The sequence below is a fragment of the Trachypithecus francoisi genome, unplaced genomic scaffold (assembly GCF_009764315.1).
Source record: "Trachypithecus francoisi isolate TF-2019V2 unplaced genomic scaffold, Tfra_2.0 Lachesis_group11, whole genome shotgun sequence".
In the NCBI taxonomy this organism is placed as follows: Eukaryota; Metazoa; Chordata; class Mammalia; order Primates; family Cercopithecidae; genus Trachypithecus; species Trachypithecus francoisi.
In genome coordinates this window covers 24,647,658-24,668,582 of record NW_022681456.1, presented here as the reverse complement: position 1 = coordinate 24,668,582, position 20,925 = coordinate 24,647,658, and the positions used below count along the sequence as shown (strand labels likewise).

The 20,925-nt window shown below is 39.9% G+C and overlaps 1 protein-coding gene and 1 non-coding gene across 4 annotated transcripts in view; one reads left to right on the top strand and one right to left on the bottom strand.

The window, feature by feature from the left end:
* CORO1C (coronin 1C) overlaps window positions 1-20,925 on the bottom strand; it is a 119,836-nt gene that overhangs the window by 13,217 nt on the left and 85,694 nt on the right. For all 3 annotated transcript variants that reach the window (XM_033220730.1, XM_033220732.1, XM_033220733.1), the window contains exons 3-4: window positions 18,764-18,886; window positions 2,369-2,498 (exon numbers count right to left, since the gene is read on the bottom strand). In XM_033220730.1, coding sequence (XP_033076621.1) covers window positions 2,369-2,498; window positions 18,764-18,886 — 253 coding nt within the window. The remainder of the gene's footprint in view (window positions 1-2,368; window positions 2,499-18,763; window positions 18,887-20,925) is intronic.
* Window positions 9,113-9,173, top strand: LOC117091209. Its single transcript, XR_004440317.1, has one exon. It is a non-coding gene; the product is annotated as a U7 small nuclear RNA (small nuclear RNA).

Below are 20,925 nucleotides of genomic sequence, written 5' to 3'. Positions count from 1 at the left end.
CAGACTCCGTCTCAAAAAAAAAAAAAAAAAGAGGCAGCATGTGTTGCTCCTAGGATGTTAGTTCAAGGATGAAGCAAAATACAGGAAGGACATCCTAGAGGTGGATTCTTGCCAATAAAGCAATTTTGAAATCATTTAGAAAAAACAGCCACTAATATCCAGGATACTTAAGTTACCTAAGGGTTAGAAGTAGAAAACTGGCTGGGTGCGGTGGCTCACGCCTATAATTCCAGCACCTTGGGAAGCAGAGGCAGGCGGATCGCCTGAGGTCAGGAGTTGCAGACTTGCCTGACCAACATGGAGAAACCTCGTCTCTATTAAAAATACAAAATTAGCCAGGTGTGGTGGTGCATGCCTGTAGTCCCAGCTACTTGGGAGGCTGAGACAGGACAATTGCTTGAACTCGGGAGACGGAGGTTGTGGTGAGCCGATATCACGCCATTGCACTCCAGCCTGGGCAACAAGAGCGAAACTCCATCTCAAACAAACAAACAAACAAAAAAGTTGAAGCTAAGCTCTGGGATGGACAATTGAACCTTCCTCTGCCTTATTCCTCATAGGCAAACACATAGGCAAACAGGTAACTTCAGCCCCGACAGCTGGATCACATAGTCTAAAAATATGCAGAACACGACAATCACCCATTCTCCTTCACATGTAAAAGGGAGAATGCAGACCAGTCTGTTGCTGCTGCCCTATGTTGAGCCTTGATGAGAAAGGTAGCAGGAAATTTTCCATGACGGAATTCCAGCTCTGGAATTTTTTTCCTCTCCTTAATCAGACTGAGGTTCTGAATAGAACATTAAAAATCATTCCCAAGTATAGTCAATGGTGACTATAAAAAACATGGCATCTTTTTTGAAAAGTGGGCCTTAGTTTCAATAGGTACTTGGCATTATAATTTTTTATTTAACTCACTGTGAATCATAAACATTCTGTATTCCCAATTAAAAACTGAACTGCCCCCCCCTCCTTTTTACTGGTGAGGGGAAAGACCTTTAAAAATTATATCTCTAACATTAGTATCACTTTTTAAATAAACCACTTTTATTTATTTTTATTTTTTATTTTATTTATTTATTTATTTTTTGAGATAGAGTCTCGCTATGTCGTCCAGGCTGGAGTGCAGTGGTGCGATCTCGGCTCACTGCAAGCTCCGCCTCCCAGGTTCACGCCATTCTCCTGCCTCAGCCTCCCGAGTAGCTGGGACTACAGGTGCCTGCCACCACACCCGGCTATTTTTTTTGTATTTTTAGTAGAGACACGGTTTCAGCATGTTAGCCAGGATGGTCTCCATCTCCTGACCTCGTGATCAGCCCGCCTCAGCCTCCCAAAGTGCTGGGATTACAGGCATGAGCCACCGCGCCTGGCAACGACTTTTATTAAGGTATAATTTGCATACAATACAATGCACCTATCTTAAGTATATATTTGGTAAGTTTCAACAAATGTATATACTCAGGTAGCCACTACTATGATCAAGATACAGAATATTTCCATCACCCCACAAAGTTCCCTCATGCTCTCTGTATTGCTTTCATAAAAGAAAATGAAATCTCCAATTTTAGATAAAGGAAAAGATTTCTGTACAACACTAATGTCCAGAAATAGGGGACTAATCAAGTAAAATGAGGTATATCCAGAAAATGGATTAGTATGAAGTCATTAAAAATAGAAAGAGTGCTTAATGGCACTTGAAAAGGGTCACAGCGTACCACGAAGTACAGAAAGCAGCCCATGTGTAAAGTGTACAAACCCATCTCTGTGTGTAAAATAATTTATGTATGTGCACAGAAATATCTGTCAGAAAGAAACATCAAAAAAGTAATAATGATCTTCCCTCTGAGTGGTGGGATGAAAAGTGATTTTTTTTTTCCTTTTGTGTATACTATAGAGAACATATACTAATATATACTAATTGTATAGCAGGGGAAAATGAGTTTTTTTTTTAAAGGAAGGAGCGTATTTGCCTAATGGGGTCTCCCAAAGCCAGCAGCAACACCACAGACGGAACCCAGGGTTTCTAGCTCCCAACCAAGTATACCTTCTACCATATCAGAAATAAACAAAACTATGGTTCATGGAGGGCCCTGGCAGGAACCATGAAACCTGCTGAAATTATAGCAGGAAATACATAGCTTTCCTCAGGTTGTCAAAGTGGCCTTGAAAGACACGCACATGCACACACACACACAAGTATGTGTGTGGGCTGGGGGAGCAGTGCACCTCACCCAATCCTCTTCACCATGGTTTCCTAATAATCTGCTTTAAAACCATAGAGCACACAACCAAAACACATTCGCTTCCCCCTGCTCAGAGAGCCACAAGAGTGGAAGACAAGGGGAGGACCGCTGAGCTCAGCTCCCACCTGCACTAAGAAGCACATTGCGGGCTGTTGGATGCCAAGCCACGATGCCGACTCTCTTTGAGTGGCCTTCCAAAATCACCACAGGTTCAGTCAGGGAAAGCGTGAGTCCATTTTCTGGGATCTGCCATACCTGTTGGAGAAGGAAGAAAGATGATCCACGTGAAAGCTAGTGCCTTTCATTATCACATTTACAGTAACCATCCACTTTAAAGATTTGCTCTATATAAACAGAACATACAGTGATATGTGGATGAAAGGCAGAATGTTGTGGAATGACTGTGCTAGGCTGTTTTTTTTTTTTTTTGAGACGGAGTCTCACACTGTTGAACGAGCTGGAGTGCAGTGGCGCGATCTCGGCTCACTGCAACCTCCGTCTCCCAGGTTGAAGCAATTCTCCTGCCTCAGCCTCCCAAGTATCAGCTGTTTTTAAAATGTAATATGTTATCAGAGATCAGGATACCAACAAAGACTGCAAAACATTACCTCTCAGCTTTTATTTAATATTATTTGGGATTTTATTCTAAATTCCTTGTGAAGTTCAAAACTCTCCAGTTAGAAGCATGCAAAAACTTGAAAGAAAAATACAAAATGATTGAAACACTCAATAAAAGGATTGGGATGAAGACACTTAGCTAAGTCTGTGGTTCTTGATGGGACGATGTAATTTTTAAAACATATTTTCTTTTCTTCTTCTTTATTTTTTATTTTTTGAGACGGAGTATCACTCTGTCACCCAGGCTGGAGTGCGGTGGCACGATCTCGACTCACTGCAAGATCCACCTGCCAGATTCACGCCATTCTCCTGCCTCAGCCTCCTGAGTAGCTGGGACCACAGGTGTCTGCCAACACGCCCGGCTAATTTTTTATTTTTAGTAGAGACAGGGTTTCACCATGTTGGCCAGGATCGTCTCGATCTCCTGACCTTGTGATATGCCCATCTTAGTCTCCCAAAGGTGCTGGGATTACAGGCGTGAGCCACTGCACCCGGCCTTAAAACATATTTTCTATAATTTTACACTTGGAAAATAAAAATACACTTAATATTTTTATAACATGTATTATAGAAAATATTACAAAAGAAAAAATAAATTAGACCTCATCAAAATTAAAAGCTTTTGTGCTTCAAAGGACACTATCAAGAAAGTGAAAAAAAAAAACCCCCGCAGAATGGGAGAAAATAACTTGCAAATCATACATTTGATAAGAGACCTATAGCTAGAATATATAAAGAACTCTCAGAATCTAACCAAAGGACAAATAACCCAATTTAAAAATAGGCCAGTCATCTAAATAGACGTTTCAAGGAAGACATATAAATGGCGAAAAAGCACATGAAAAGATGTTTGGCATTATTAGTTATTACAGAAATGCAAATCAAAACCACAAGCTCTCTTTTCATGACCATTAGAATCAAAAACACAGATAACAAGTGTTCACAAGCATGTGAAAAAATCAGAGCCTGCGTACATGGCTGGTGAGAATGTAAAATGGTATAGCCACCATTTGGTGGCAGACTTTGGAAAACAGCTTGGCAGTTCCTCAAATGATTAAACAGAGTTATCATATGACCCAGTAATTCCACTCCTAGGGATATACCCAAGAGTATGGAAACTATGTGTCCATGCAAAAACTTGTACAAGAAATGTTCATGGAAGCATTATTTGTAATAGCCCAAAGGTGGAAACAACCCAAATATCCATCTATTGATAAATGGCTAAACAAAATGTGACATATTCATACACTGGAATATTATTTGGCCATAAAAAAGAATGAAATACTGATACATGCTACAACATGAGCAAACTCTAAAAACATTATGCAAAGTGAAAGAAGCCAGACATAGAAGACCGCATATTGCAGGATTCCACGTATGTGAAATGTCCAGCAGAGGCAAATCCATAAAGACAGAAAGTAGAATAGTGGTTGCTTAGTGTTGGGGAGTGTGGAGGGAGACAGGTGGAGGAGTGATAGCTAAAGGATTTGGGTTTCTATTTGAGGTGATGAAAACTTTCTATAATTGTCTGTGGTGATGGTTGTGAATATTCTAAAAATCAGTGAATTGTACATTTTAAATGAGTGAATTATATCGCAATAAAACTTGTGACTTTAAAAAAAATCCTCTTGACTGGTGAAGACATGCAGAAGACTCGCCATATCTTAACTGGGGACATGCCTGGGCACAGAGGGAGAAAGGGACAGGGAAAGTATGAGTGGAAGGAATGAAAGACTTTACGTTTAACAATGGAAGAGAAAGGTTTCAAAGGGTTAAGAAACAAACAACCTGTAAGAAAAGGGCTGAGTCACAGGTAAGCTGAGTAGCATCAAGAACCCTACAGAAGACCAGATATTAAATATTATTTAAGCTTATGAAAAAGCTAAAGTTTAAAATCATTATCTTCTACATGAAGATTAAAACAAGTAAATTTACCATCAGAAAATGATTTTGAGGAACTAGCTCATGAAAAATTTAAGAACTTCTCAGTGAAAAATCATGTTCAACACTAGAACACGTGAGAAACAGAATTTTCCTTTGTGGGAACTTTAAAGAAGGAGACAAACAATTGTCTGTTTTCAATTGCTTAGTGGAAGGCAGAGATCTAGACTGGATGAGTGTTTAGGGTTCAGCTCAGTTCAACTGTCCTGCAAAAAATGAGAAAAGTTTGCCATTCTGAAGAGTGGGAAAAGGTCATGAGTTGAGTGATTTGTTCATTTTTACAGCTCAATTCTGCCCAGGCTAAATATAACCCCTTATGCAAATCATGGCAAAAATAAACCTGCATTTTGAGGGCCCAAGTTTAGAACATCACCTAATTTCCCCAAAGCCCCACCATCATTCAGCAAATTTTAAGCAAGGCAGGTGTGAACAAGCATAGAAGGAAAAGGATGACCTACCCTGCCCTCTCCCTCCCTCTGCGGAACAGACCTTGACCCAGGCCTCTTTCCCCTGTGGAGAATGTGGGCATCTGCTCTCCTCCAGCACTGCATGTTAGCTTTCATCCTGATATGCACTATTTTTATTCAAGAATTTACGATTAGTGAAACAACTCCACGTTGAACTTGACTATTTGAATATAAAGCAGGACTGACATTTTGAACAGAACACACAGAAAACAGTGACTACTAATTTGATCAAAGCATGAAGTCGATAGAAAAACAATTATGAAATGGGACTTCAGTGACTCAACAGGAAATGCATTTTGCAAGATGCACTGTGACCCCACTTAGAACTGACAGAGTGGTAATACTACCTTCGATCTCCAGATGGCACCCCAACCATGGCCTGCTGGGTTTCCTCGCAAGGACTGAAAACGCTTCTGTGTCTAACTCTGAGCACAGCCAGTGCATTTTCCAAATCACTAATGAGACGTGGAGTGATGGGAGGCTTTGGTTATAATCAGCATTTCCAACCTTAAAATATGAGGGCAGAAGCAGAGCTCATAATGGGGACTCAACCTTTTCCTTTCTCTAGCTTCTCCCCATCATCTTTTCCTGGATTAAAAGAAAATTTTAATGATGAAGCAAAACATTTATTAATTTTTAAAATAAAGAAACTCTGTGTGTTCCTTCTTTACCACACCTCCAGCTGGTTTAATGGTTCCCTTAGCTGGGTTTATGCACATAAGACAAGCACCTAACCCATGTTACTACCTTGGTTAACTCTTTCTTGTAACACGTTTAATGAGTTACAATAAATTCTATTGTAACCCATCTAGTACTGGGTAACTAAATACAAGCCCTGCTCTTCAGAAGTTGATGGTCTAACAGAAAGCAGAGAGTTCTATCAGACTGAAAATCAAAGACAACAAATCCAAGTGGTATGATAGAGAGGGTTAGAGAGTGAGCACCGGAGTCAGGCAGAGTCTGGTTCAAATCCTGCCAGGGCTACTTACTGTGATGATCCCGGCAAACATCACCGCATAGAGAAAACATTAGTACCTATGCCTGAGAAGTGTGCTAAGAGATTTAAGGAATTAACCCTCAGCACAGAGCCAGACACACACATAGTGCCTCCAGAATGCAGAGACAGTACATAGCAGGGCTGAGATGATGGGCTCTGGCCAGACTGATGTGACTGAATTCCTGATTCAGTCACATATCAGTAGTGTGACCTTGGGGACATTCACCTAACCTTTCCAGGACTTAGTATTGAACCTGCCCTCTGTGAGGCGGTTTGAAGACTAACATGGTAACATGAAACTGACACATTTAGAAGAATGCCTGGCGTAAGGCAGACACTGGGTGTTAGTTGTTATTATTGCCTGTATATTCACTAGGAACCACACAGTGCAACCAGTGCTATGCTGGCATAAGCCAACTGCACTACTATGAAATGAGCTTCCTGCTAATCAAGCTTGGTCTACCAAGGAGGGCTCCCTGAGGAGGTGACCTCTAAAACATGAACAAGACTTAGGTGAAAGTAGAGAAGAAAATAAGGAGAAATTGAATATCCAGTCTCAAAATAAAAAACACAGATGTGTAGAGCAATTTTCTAAAAAGTGCATGCAGCATTTAAACAATGCCATAAAGAAGGTGGCTCAGGAGCTGCTAGGGAAAAAGCATCAGAGTGAAAAAGCTAATAATACTATAAGCACAAGGACTGCAATGTGAGAAGAAAGTTGAGTGAAAAAGTCTCTGAAATGAAATGAGAAGACGAATTCTTGCGTCCACTGGTAGAGGGGGTGGTGTTCTCTATGGTGGACTGTGGAAAGAGTTGGGGGCTTGGGGGCGGTCTGAAGGTCTTTCCACACCAGCATACACGTGCTCTGGCTGGCGCCCACAGGCCCTGCTCACAGGACTGTCATTATGTGGCTCTCTGCCCTCTTCAGGGTTGTCTGCTACTTCGGGTGACAGCTTGCAGGTTTGGACTGACGTTCCTGCAGCTCAGGGACAACAACAAACAGAAGCACCACTTGGTACATGTTTGGTCCTTTTGTATGTAATATGGGATGCCGGTCTGGGTGTCAGAAGACACAGGCTCCTGTCAGAGCTGGGACACTAATTGGTCATGTTAGCATTAAGGAGGGATTTCACTTCCGGGAGCCTGAATTTCCTTGATAGTGGGGACAGCTGTGCTTACTCAGGGGTTACTAGAAGGGTTAAATGAGCTCAAACATTTTGCATGCCCCAAAACACTAGCCTAACGGGAAATACTGCAACGAGGGAGAAGAGCATGGGGCTTTCTTCGGAGCTAGACAGATCTGGGTCTGGCTGGGCCTTTTATCAGCTGTGTGACCCTTGACAAAACTGTCACTCTCTGAGCCTGTTTCCTAAGTTGTAAAATAGGCCACACTCATGGCTTACTGTGCTGATACGATAACTAAATATAACCATGTACATAAAGGCTTAGAATAGCGCATGGCAAAATAAAAATAAAAAAAAAAAGGAGCCTACTATATCTTCATGATGACTTTTCTTGCTGTTAATATGACCACTATGACCTCATATATATTTCTAGGTCTGAACATCAGAATTTCTTAGAAGGAGTCCTGTCTTCAAATTAATTCAGCACTGCACCAAATTAATTAATACTAACTAATTTACACCCAAGATATCTTATGTGTGAAAGCTCTGGTTTATACCTAGGCCAATTACCACAGTAACGACAGATCTGATCTCTGAGTAGGCTTAGCTTTTCTTTGTTCTATGGCTATAGACTGGTATTGTAATACCAACCAGCTTTCTCAAAACTGTATACAGTGAGTGCAGAGGAAAACAGACATAAAACACCCAGAGTAGGCATCGCAGCACAGCAAAGAGTACAAGTCATCCCTACTCCCTTTTTAAATTTTATTTTCTTAATTTAAATAATGCTGTGTGTTCCTAACATTTTCTATTTGGACAGCACATTACTATGGCAATGTTTTGTTTTGTTTTGAAAGGACAAAAATGAAATCAGAGGAGCTGCGGGGGCTCAGGTCTGTTGTTCTGGTGCATAAGGAGGCGAGGCTAGGTGCTCGAGGCCAGCCTGCGCAACATAGAAACCTCTCATCTATATAACCAAAAAAATGAAATCAGTTCCAATGGCTCCTACATGAATAAGTGAATCCATCAGTAAAATCCCATTGTGGTTCTAGAAAAAAACAACTTTAAGCACATGTTCAGAACTACTGTATCATGGGCATCCTTTTCACATGTGAAAGCCTGGATATGGAAAAAGAACAACTCAAGAGAACAATCCCAACAAGAAAAAAGGAAAACTAAAACACTTGGGTTTCTCTCACGTACTAATTTTAAAGTACAATTAATTTAATAGTTTTATTTTTCAAATACTGCTTTCCAGACACTGCTTCCCTATTTTAATCACTCATCATGAACTTGCTACTGTGCTAGGGCTAGAGTTACAGCCATAAAAAGGGTTACGACCCCAAAAGACCCTATTTTTCTAATGCTAAGGAAACCAATTCCAAAGGGGAAATGAAGAAAAGACATGAGACAGGAAAAAGCTTAAAGATGTGGTTAGCAGCTGCAGAGCAGCACAGCGTCCCACAGATGCCCACAAAGGCCTGCATGTAGGGCATCAGGGCATTCCCAAATGAACCATGACGTGCAGAGCGGCACCAAGTTCGGGAAAACCAAGAACCGAGTGTTGGGTTCCGATCTGCCAGGGTTATAATATCCTTTGGCAAATGGCCCAGATGCAATCTGTACAAAATGGAATTAAGACAAAGCCCTCCCCTGCTGAATGCCTGAGAGGAACCAAAACATCAACTTCCATTTTTATTTCAGGGCAAAACCTATATTAGAAAGCATTAAAGCTCTTTCAGAATTTGTCTAGCAGGTTTTCCAGTCTTTGTCAAATGCCTGCCCACCAGCCAAAAACAAACTATATTAGGAAAATTTATAATGGAAGCAAAAATGGACTAGATAGGGTATTTATTTTTGTTTATTTCTGCAGAAGAATAAACTGATTTGAGAGAAGGGGGAAAGCGTCCTTTAAACTTAAAAATTTGGACTATTATATAGCTGGAGACAATTAAGACTATCATTTTGCAAGATCTTTCCACTTCCCAGACTCTGGAAGGAACAATTATGCAACTCCATTGTCCGAATTAGCCATTTTTTGCATTTGTGTTTGATTACTACCTTGCAGATAAGGAACAATGTTGAATCAACATCATTCACTAAACTTAACTTGGCTGCTCTTTGTATTATTTAAAGCACTATTATTTTCTTGGAGCTAAAATTTCCCCAAGTAAAATACTTAGGTAGCCACAATCTTACTCTCTTTGAGAAGATACTGCTGAGGAAAAGAACTCACGGGGCCAAAACTTTGCAAAAGTTAGGAGTGAAGTGTAGTTTCCAGGAGTAGGATTTACAAAACTGCTGTGTGAGAGTATAAAACGCTATTTCACAAAGTAGTACATGAAAGGTAAACTGTGTCAATATAATTTACTTTTAGGCTGCAAGAAGCCCCACCTAAACAATGAGGGGGTGTATCTTAAGATTGGTATTCCCTCTCCTAAAACTGCAAAGCAGCTGTCACTAAATCAATGCCCACAAAATTAGCAAATCAACACTTCAATGCTTAGGACTTCATGGATTTATATACCATAAGTAATCCCAAAAGCAGTTTTTAAAAAATTACTTTTATTCTTTTACAGCTCATTTGATAAACTGGTTCCACTGTATTTTTCTACAAAATATCTATTAAAGGTACTCTTGCTGCTAGGAATCCACCATAGGTATACATCAAAATCCACATTACAAAAAATAACAGCCCATTATACGTTTACAGCTTCCTTTTGACTCTCTCGATAGGCATAATTATTATTATCATACCTCCATATTATATGTAAGGCAATCGGGGCTGAGAGCATTTAAGCGAAGCGACCTTCAAATGCTCAAAACTCCTACTCTCGGGCTTTCCTTGGTATCCTTCTTCTACTAAAACTAAGCATTGTTATACTGTCTACTATTTGTAGCTCATGAGCTACTACCAATAGCCTAGGCTTGAGAAACTACACAGAGCTTTCCTGTTAAAAAAAAAAAAAAGGGCATGGGCGGACGGGGGTGTTGTCTGAAACCATTTGATCTTAGTACAGTGTTCTTTTACCTTCAGAAGAGCAAGGTGGAAAATAAGGTATTAAGAAGCAGGTAGGCTAGGAGCAGATCAAATATTTCTTTAAACTTTCATTTCAACTGCTAAGCTATACAAGCTTCAATTACTCCAATAATAACATGATATGGGGGATATTAAGTGATTAAAGGGTGATTTAAATATCAGTTCCATACTTAAAGATTTTTTAAATTAGAAAGATTTATCCCAAAGCATTATTTAATTTACAAAATGTGCACTCCAGCAATGCCAGTAAAAGGGCGACATTGAGGATTCTGGGAGATGGCAGAATCTCAGTGGCAGCATTGTTTGAGGGTTTTTCCAAAGTCCCTCCATAAAAATACAGAGCTAGCAGAAAACAAAACAAAACAAAACAAAACAAAAATCCAGGGACAACATTTACACAAACTAGGTGATATCCCCAAAATTCAAGTGGGTGGGAGCAAACACCAACAGCCACACGACCTGCATGTGATCGGCCTCGGGTTTGTGTGGGAGGGGACAGCAAGGGGACACCTGACAGACCTGAGGGCAGCAGGCTGGTGTGAGATCAGCAGTAGAAACTGGGAAGGATTTTGCCTTTTCCAACAGAAGCTGGGCATAGGAGTACTGAATTTAAGAGGTCTGAAGAGGCAGGCACAATCTAGACCCCAGCACTCTCAAAATCACCCAGAGAGGGCTCCCTTCCAGGATGGGACCACAAAGCAGACACTCCAGGAAATGAAATCGAATTTCAGCAGGATAGAAATAAGAGGGATAAAAGCATAAGAGAGGCTACATAAAAGCCAGGCCAGGAAATCTCAGAAAGCAAGGCACTATGTTTCTGAACACTATCTGAAGATGTCAGAGAGGGAGCTCTGTGAAATTAGAGCAGCTATCTGAACCAAGCCACCATCTAAAAAGCTTGGGAAAATTAAATCCACATAAAAATAAGCAAGAAAAAAAAATCAAGGTTGAATTCCAAAATTACTGTTAGAACAAAAGAAAATAAGACACAGAATAACATCCTTTTAGATAATATAAATATGCTAAAAAGACATGCTCAAAAGAGATAAAAACTACATTATAGTAATTCAAAATAAAGTAATATATAAAACATTATAAATCAGAACTTGAAAAACTCAAAAAAATAAAGTGACAGAAATCAAGAAAAAAATTAGAAATAAATGAAGACAAACCAAGAAAGAACACAAGAGCAAATAAACACAACAAATAATGCCCCCAAAAGAAATAAAAGGCAAAGAGCAAAATAATAATAATAATAAAGTCTAAAAAAAACAAAACAAAGCAAAAAAAAAAAAAGGTTTGGGGCCTAGCATGGTGGCTCACACGTGTAATCCCAACACTTTGGAAGGCCAAGCTGGGAGGAATGTTTGAGGCCACAAGTTAGAGGCCAGCCTGGACAACATTGTGAGAAACCTCGTCTCTATAAAAAAAATAGAAAATCAGCTGGACATGGTGGTAAATGCCTGTGGTTGCAGCTACTCGGCAGGTTGAAGTGGGAGGATTGCTTGAGCCCAGGAGGTCAAGGCATGATTGTGCCACTGTACTCCAGCCTGGGTGACAGAGCAAGACCTTGTCTCAAAAAAAGAAAGAAAAGGAGGGAAGGGAAGGGGAGGGAAGAAAAAGAAAAGAGGTTTGGAGAGAAACTGACAACGACTAAAGAGAAGTAAAGAAGACAAAGCATATGGGTAACAAGAGCCTCTGATAAAGAAAACCAAAGCAAGGAAACAGAAAAAAAAAAAACATTAAAAACTGTAATTCAAGAAAAAAAAGACGGGAAACTATATATTGAAAGAGCATACCATGGTATCTAGAGATACCAACTCAGAATGACCAACAATCTTCTAGTAAAATTAACTATATTTGAAGAAGAAAAATCTTAGGAACATTTAGGCAAAAAGAGCATATGATTTATAAGGGAAAGGAAATTAGATTATAATCTGACTTTGACAGCAACACCTATGCCAAAAGAAAATGGAATAAGGTATTTAGATACTCAAGGAAAAACTGTGAGTCAGTAATTTTATTTATTTATTTAGAAACAACATCGGTCTCTGTTAACCAGGCTGTAGTGCAGTGGCACGATCACAGCTCAATGCAGCCTTGATCTTCCAAGGCCCAAGAGATCCTCCCACCTCAGACTCCCAAGTAGCTGGGACCACAGGCATTCACCACCACACCCAGCTAATTTTTTATTTTTTGTGGAGACGGGGTTTCACCATGTTGCCCAGGCTGGTCTTGAACTCCTGAGCTCAAAAAGTCCACTTGCCTTGGCCTCCCAAACTGCTGGAATTACAGGTGTGAGGCACTGTCCCTACCCAATAATTTTATATTCAGAAAACCTCACTTTCAAGTAAAAAGATCACAGATAAGTTATTATCAGTATACAAGAACTCAGAGAATATTGTTCCCATGACCTCTTCTTAAGGAATCCACCCAAGAACAAGCTTCAGATGATCCAAATGCCTGGTGCGAGATTGACATAATGATTGATGGAGTGCACTTCAATGTAGTTACTCACAGAACCAAGAGAGGAGAGACTGTTGAATGTAACAGCTATGTGGTCTTGAAAATACAGAATACATCATTTTTAAATGGAGAGAGAATAGACGTAGCATGGGTTTTAAAAAGTTGTTTAGTTTTTTAACTAAAAGTTGTTTAGTTTTTTAACGATTTTCAGTAATCATAGTACAGTAGTGGTATTAGTATTTTCACTCTGAGACTATTATATGTATAATGTGATAAGATAAATGAGATAGATAAGGATACTCTAATTCTCCTTCTGTATCCCTAAGACCCTGCATTCTGTGTGTGGAAGAAAGGAGATGGAGATGTGATTAATATTAATTAAAGAGGTTAGGTAAATACAGGCATACCTCGTTTTATTGCACTTCACAGATATTGTGGTGGTGTTTTTGTTTTTTTAAACAAACTGAAGCTTCATATCAGTCCTAAGGCAATCTATCCGCACCATTTTTCCAACAGCATGTGTTCACTGTCTCTGTGTTGATTTTGGTAATTCTTGCAGCATTTCAAACTTTTTTGTTATTACTGTTATCTGTTACAGTGATAAGTGATCTCTGGTGTTACTACTGTAATTGTTTTGGGGCACTATGAACTGCACCCATATAAGACAGTGAATTAATCGCTAAACGCTGTGTGTTTTCTCACTGCTCCACCACCTGCTCTCCCTGTATCCCTGTCTCTTCCTCTCCTTGGGCCTCCCTATTACCTGAGACATAACAACATTGAAATTAGGCCAACTAATAACCCTAAATGACCTTTAAGTGTTTCAGCGAAAGGAAGAGTTGCACATTTCTCACTTTAAATCAAAAATTAGAAACGATTAAGCTTAGTGAGGAAGCCATGTCGAAAGCTGAAACAGGCTAAAAGCTAAGCGCCTCTTAAGCCAGTTAGCCAAGTTGTGAATGCAAAAGAAAAGTTCAGGAAATTAAAAGTGCTACTCCAGTGAACACATGAATGATAAAAAAGCAAAAACAGCCTTTGTTTTAGTGGTCTGGATAGAAATACAAACCAGCCACAAGATTCCCTTAAGCCAAAGCCTAATCCAGAGCAAAGTCCTACCTCTCTTCAATTCTATGGAGGCTGACAGAGGTGAGGAAGCTGCAGAAGAAAAGTTGGAAACTAGCAGAGGTTGGTTCATGAGGTTAAGGAAAGATGCCATATCCATTATATAAAAGTACAAGGGAAAGCAGCAAGTGCTGATGGAGAAGCTGCAGCAAGTTATCCAGAAGATCTGGCTAAGATCACTGATGAAGGTGGCTACATTAAACAACACATTTTCAATGTAGATGAAACAGCCTTCTACTGAAAGAAGATGCCACCTAGAACTTTCATGGCTAGAGAGAAGTCAACGCCTGGCTTCGAAGCTTCAAAAGATGAGCTGCCTGTCTTGTTAGAGGCCGACGCAGCTGGTGACTTTAAGTTGATGCCAATGCTCATTCACCGCACCAGAAATCCTACGGCCTTTAAGAATTATGCTAAATCTACTCTGTGTTCTAGAAATGGAAAAACAAAGCATGAATGACAGCACATCTGTTTACTGCATGGTTTACTGAATATTTTAAGCCCACCATTGAGAACTACCGATCAGGAAAAAAAAAAGATTCCTTACAAAATATTACTACTCATCAACAATGCACCTTATCACCCAAGACCTCTGATGAAAATGTACAAGGAGATTAACGTTGTTTTCACCTGCTAACATCAGTTCTGCAGCCCTTGGAACAAGGAATCATTTTGACTTTCAAGTCTTCTTATGTAAGAAATACATTTCATAAGGCTACAGCTACCACTGATAGTGATTCCCCTGATGGATCTGGAAAAAAAGTGAATTAAAAACCTTCTGGGCCCGGTGCAGTGGCTCACGCCTGTAATCCCAGCACTTTGGGAGGCCAAGGCGGGCGGATCACAAGATCAGGAGATGGAGACCATCCTGGCTAACACGGTGAAACCCCGTCTCTACTAACCATACAAAAAATTAGCTGGGCATGGTGGCACGCGCCTGTAGTCCCAGCTACTCGGGAGGCTAAGGCAGGAGAATCGCTTGAACCTGGGAGGCGGAGGTTGCAGTGAGCCGAGATCGTACCACTGCACTCCAGCCTGGGCGACAGAGCAAGACTCCGTCTCAAAAAAAAAAAAAAATAAACCTTCTAGAAAGGATTCACCATTTTAGGTGATACTAAGAAAATTCATGATTCATGGAAGGAGTTCAAAATATCAACATTCGAGGAGTTCAAGATTTTGGTGGAAGAAGTAACTGTAGATATGGTGGAAATAGGGAAGCAGAGAATAAAAAGTGGAGCCTGAAGATGTGAGTGAACTGCTGCAATCTAATGATAAAATTTGAACAGATGAGGAGTTGTTCCTTATGGAAAAGCAAACAGTTTCCTGAGATGGAATGTACTCCTGGTAATGATGCTGTGAACACTGTTGAAATGACAACAAAACATTTAGAATATTACCTACATAAACTTAGTTGATAAGGCAGCAAAAGGGTTTGAGAGGACTGACTCCAATTTTGAAGGAAGTTCTACGGTGGGTAAAATGCTATCAAACAGCATTACATGCTACAGAGGAAGATTTCATGAGAGGCCGAGTCAATCAATATGACAAACTTTATTGTCATTGCCTCATCCAGCCCAACCTTCAGCAACCACCACCCTCATCAGTCAGCAGCCATCAACACGGAGGGGAAACCCTCCACAGCAAAAAGATTACACTCTCTTTGGTAATACAGTATTTGTAAATTAATTACACACACACACACACACACATACATATTTTTTTAGACATAATGCTACTGCATACTTGATATAATTTTCCCTTAAAATAAACCAGTACGTCTGAAAGAAATGGCTTGGGCAGGGATGTCCAAAGTGAACCTGAAACACCTCAGCATATCACACAGCAAGGAATCTATCTATCAAAGACTACAAGGGTCATTTCAAAAGGACTCAGAAATCTTGAAGAGGTTTCCACTGGAAAAGGTGAGAAAGTCAGCTTTGAGATAAGAATTATAATGGATTGAACCCATCAAATATATTCAAATCCATAATTTCAAAATGAAAGGAAACGGGGGGAAAAACCCTAATTTGTCACCTTCTGAGGATAACAATCAATTCATTATCTTGAGAACTGGGTAAATAAAAGGAAAGAATCAAGCACTTATCCTGCTTTCCTAAATGAACTATACTATTTGGTAATTAAATAGTAAGCAAGTCAGGGCATCATCTTATAAAATTTTACTAGCTAAAAATTGAAAACAAAATGACAGAATTTACTGTCACCATATTGCGACCCCTAGTGAATGACTGGATATAGGCACAGAATGCACGAATCGAAAAAGAATGAAACCCAGACATCGTGACATCATGTGCTTCCTAGCGTATGGAAGAACATAACAGGAACAACATAGTCTTGTCAAAAGGACAGAACCTGAATCTGACTGCACTTCAGGTTCCAGCTGCCAATCTGCAGGAAATTCAGAGGACAGAGGAGCATGTTCCACTGCAACATGAGGATACAATCAGCAAAATCCAGATGGCTGAAAAGCACAGGTCAAATGTCAGGGCTTTTGCATAGATACATTGTAGGAAAAAGAAAATGATGAAGGAGGAATCTTTAGATTAAGACTTAAAGTTTTTAAAACTGGCAAGACCAATCTATAGAGTCTAGAGTGATCACCACTACAAATCACTTGAGTGATTACCACTACAAAGAAAGGCAAGGAAATGAGTATTACAAAAGTCAGGAGAGTGGTTACTTTGAGAGGGAGGAGGGTTGTTGTGACTGGGATGGGGCACATGGAGAAGTCTGAGGAGGTTGGGAAAGTTCTACTTTTTGACATGGAAGGTGGTTACATGGTGTTCGCTATGTCATAAATCACTTAACTCCCTGAATTCACTTTTTCATTTAACTATTTGGTGTGTTTTTCTGTTTTATAATATACACTTTTTTTTTTTTAAAGGATAACATGACCAGTAATGCTAGAGACAGGGAAAGCCAGAGGATGGATCAAATCTGCTTCTTCAAAAGAGGTTCAGACTCTCCGTCTAAGATTCTGGCATCCGAGTTGGGCGTGATGGCTCGTGCCTGTAATCCCAGCACTTTGGAAGGCTGAGGTGGGTGGATCACTTGAGGTCAAGAGTTCAAGACCAGCCTGGCCAACATGGTGAAACTCCGTTTCTACTAAAAACATAAAAATTAGCTGGGCGTGGTGGCACAGGCCTGTAATCCCAGCTACTCGGGAGGCTGAGGCAGAAAAATCGCTTGAACTGGGAGGTAGAGGTTGCAGTGAGCTGAGATCATGCCATTGCACTCCAACCTGGGCGACAAAATGAGACTCCATCTCAAAAAAAAAAAAATTCTGGCATCAGGTTTAAATAATATTCCTTTCTCTTAGCAAAATGTGTCCGTAGCCATTAAAATGATCAATTTAGCAAGGCACATTTAACAGAACAATTCCCTTTCACAGCAGCATATTTCCTTAATATGCTTTAGCTGCCAAAATTATGAGATCACAGGAAGAGACATTCCCAGCCAAAAGCCCATGAGGGAAAGCGGGTAAATGTTTAAATGACATAGTTCAGGAATTAATTTGTGTTTATGTAAAATAATTTTAATTAATAAAGCTTTCCAAACAATGTTTCAGTCTACAGCCAATAGAGAGGAAAATAAAAGTAGCATAGTTCTCCAAGCTGTCTACCTGACATGTGCGAGACTGCTTACCAAATTAATTAGAGACCATCTTCCCTTATTTCAGGGGCAGCAATACTCCCATTTGTGCTTATGCCTAACCTTTTCAACCTGTTTTGGGCTAGCATTAAAAACTGATCCAAACCAATAATCACATTTTAAAGTTAAAAATCATAACTAAGAACAAGAAATCATATTAAAAAGTACTCCAAAGCCTTATTTCACACATAACCTACTTTTGGAAACTAAAGGAGGGAATGTGAAGTACTTAACTCACCTTTCACGTTTTTTGTTTGTTTGTATATCTTTATGAAAAGGACTTTCTTAACCAGGGTCCACTGGACAGAACACATTTCTGCCGTTAGCTTGGAAACAAGCAATTGCAAAAACTGTCTGTTACCACATGTGACATATCCCATTTTATCTGCATAACTTTGGCATCTTACGTCACTGTCTTGTACAGTCTGTGCCAGCAGTTTTTTCTCTTCTTTGGGGGCGAGGGGAAATTCATGTGGTCAAATGGCATTACAGAATTACTGAAAAGTCATTTCACTTTCCCTAAAATCTTCTGACAGAGAAGATGTCAACTGTCAACAAGCACATACACAAATACACTCACAGAAAAGACTGTAATCCCAGCACTTTGGGAGGCCAAGGTAGGTGGATCACTTGAGGTCAGGAAATTGAGACCGGCCTGGCCGACATGGTGAAACCTCATCTCTATTAAAAATACAAAAATTAGCCAGGTGTGGCAGCGGATGCCTGTAATCCCAGTTACTCAGGAGGCTGAGGCAGAAGAATCACTTGAACCTGGGAGGTGGAGGTTACAGTGAGCCGAGATCATGACACTGCACTCCAGCCTGGGTGACAGAGTGAGACTCCATCTCAAAAAAAAAAGACACTGCAGTACAACCTTTTGATTTAAGGGCTTGTTGAAAGGATTATCTGTAATTAAACTTAAATGTAGTAAATTCTTGTAAAATCCAACAGACAGTCAAAACTGCTATAACTTTCTGCTTTTCAAGCCTCTATACATACACACATACTCACACATATGCTTTTGAAAGCAGTAAGTGAGTCCCACCGGCCTGCATGCATGCAACACCCTGGGAACTTACCATGACCGTGCAGTCCTCTGAACCGCTGGCAATGACCTGATCGTTATGTGGGCACCAGTCTATGTCCAGCACTGGTCCTGTGTGGCCACATACTGTAGGGTAGGATTTGTCAATTCGACCAGTCTGAAAGAAGAGAGAAACAAACCTATTATGTAACATCAATACCACAGAGGTTATACATTTTCTTAGGCCCATTTCTCCTTTATTACCTCCACCCAAAACTCTCAATTGTCTGGATATGATGACATCGTATAGTCAATATCAACTTTCACTTCTAGAAAAAGCCACTACCAAGGACACGCCATCAAATTACAAGAATCCAAATCCCTAGAACCAAAAAGATGTAATCAACTGCACTAGCAGACATAGCAAAAGAGAATATGAAAGTCTTTTTACCAAAACACAATTCTAAATAGCCAAATTGCAAATTAAAAGGATGTTCCATGGCTTTTTAAAAAATCCCTAAACCTTGGTATTATTCAAAATGTGAAATATAACTTTTAATACAATAAGACAATATCCTCAAGTATATAAATTACCAGTTCTGGAAATGAATGGCACTATGGAAATTTAAAGGCTGAGTGTGGTGGCTCACACCTATAATCCCAGCACTTTGGGAGGCTGAGGCAGGTGGATCAGCAGGTTAGGAGATTGAGACTATCCTGGCCAACATGGTGAAACCCTGAGAAATACAAAAATACAAAATACAAAAATAAAAAATACAAAAATTAGCCGGGCAATGACCTGATCGTTATGTGGGCACCAGTCTATGTCCAGCACTGGTGCCCACATAACCAGTGATGAGCACCTGTAGTCCCAGTTACTCGGGAGGCTGAGGTAGGAGAATCGCTTGAACCCAGGAGGCGGAGGTTGCAGTGAGCTGAGATCGCACCACTGCACTCCAGCCTAGTGACACAGTGAGACTCTGTCTCAAAAAAAAAAAAAAAAAAGAAAAGAAAATTTAAAAAGTTAAAGTAAAAAAAAAGAGAAAGAAAGAAAAGCTTTAGCTATCACTCAAGGTCTAAAGAGCCTACTACATTTTAATGTCTCAGTCTCTCTGCTATCTTCAATCAACAGAAATGCCAGCCAGACAGTCTAGTTAACACCAACTTAGACCTCACCCATTAGCCAGTTCCACATCTGATTAAGACTAAAATGCTTAATGTTGGTCATAAATAGCTACCACGATTTGTTCATGTCACACATTTGAATCTAGCAAATCAATCAGGGTTATCAGACCAATTTTGTGTCAACTAAGACAACTGCTGTTGTTAACAATGGGTGCATGAAAGTGGTTTCCCTTTTAAAACAGCTTAATGCCAGTCCATGCTGAAGCTGTGTATGCTTTAAGAGCAGGTGCACAGAAAGGAATCACTGCAATGTATGGCTGAATCTATTTTTTGTTGTTTTTGCCCTTATATGGCAAATCATCCCAACACTGGGGCGAGCTTCTTAGCAATTTTTCAAGAACATAAATTTCTACGATTTCTCCAATTTAACTTGACAGTGCAAATCTCCAGAGAAGCAGAACGCTAACATGTAAAGACCACAGGCTCTGGAATCAGACAGGTAAGGGTTCAAATCCATGCTCTACTGATTAAACAGCAGGTGATTTTAGACAAGTCATGTAATCTCTCTAAGCTTCAGCTCATTTGTCATCTGTAAAATAGTTAACAATGATACTTAACTCCCGCAATTATTGTAAGGATTAAATGAGAGAACCCTTTTAGATAAATCACAATTCAGTATTACAATTATCTGTAAAATATGTAAAAAATTTAACCACAGTATCTGGAATAAAATATTCAGTAAAAGCTGTCACATTATTAGTTCTTCTAGTACAATAATTTACTCCATCATTAAGAATTAACAAATATGTGCTGTGAACTTTTATGGACCAGACATTGTGCTGAGTGCTGGAGATACAGATGTTAACAAGGCAGTCCTGTCCTGGCTAAACATGGAGTCCAGTGAGAGGAGAGAGACATTTAAACAGCCAATTACGGTGCCACATAGGAACACAGAAGGATGACATTCAAGCAGGTTTGTGGGGACACAGTCTCTGGAGAGGTTTTCTTCTGGGAAAGGTAAGTTCCAAGTTGAGACCTGAAGATGGCCCTGTTTACAGACCTAAGGCCTAGGTTTCTTCACGTTCCTCTACT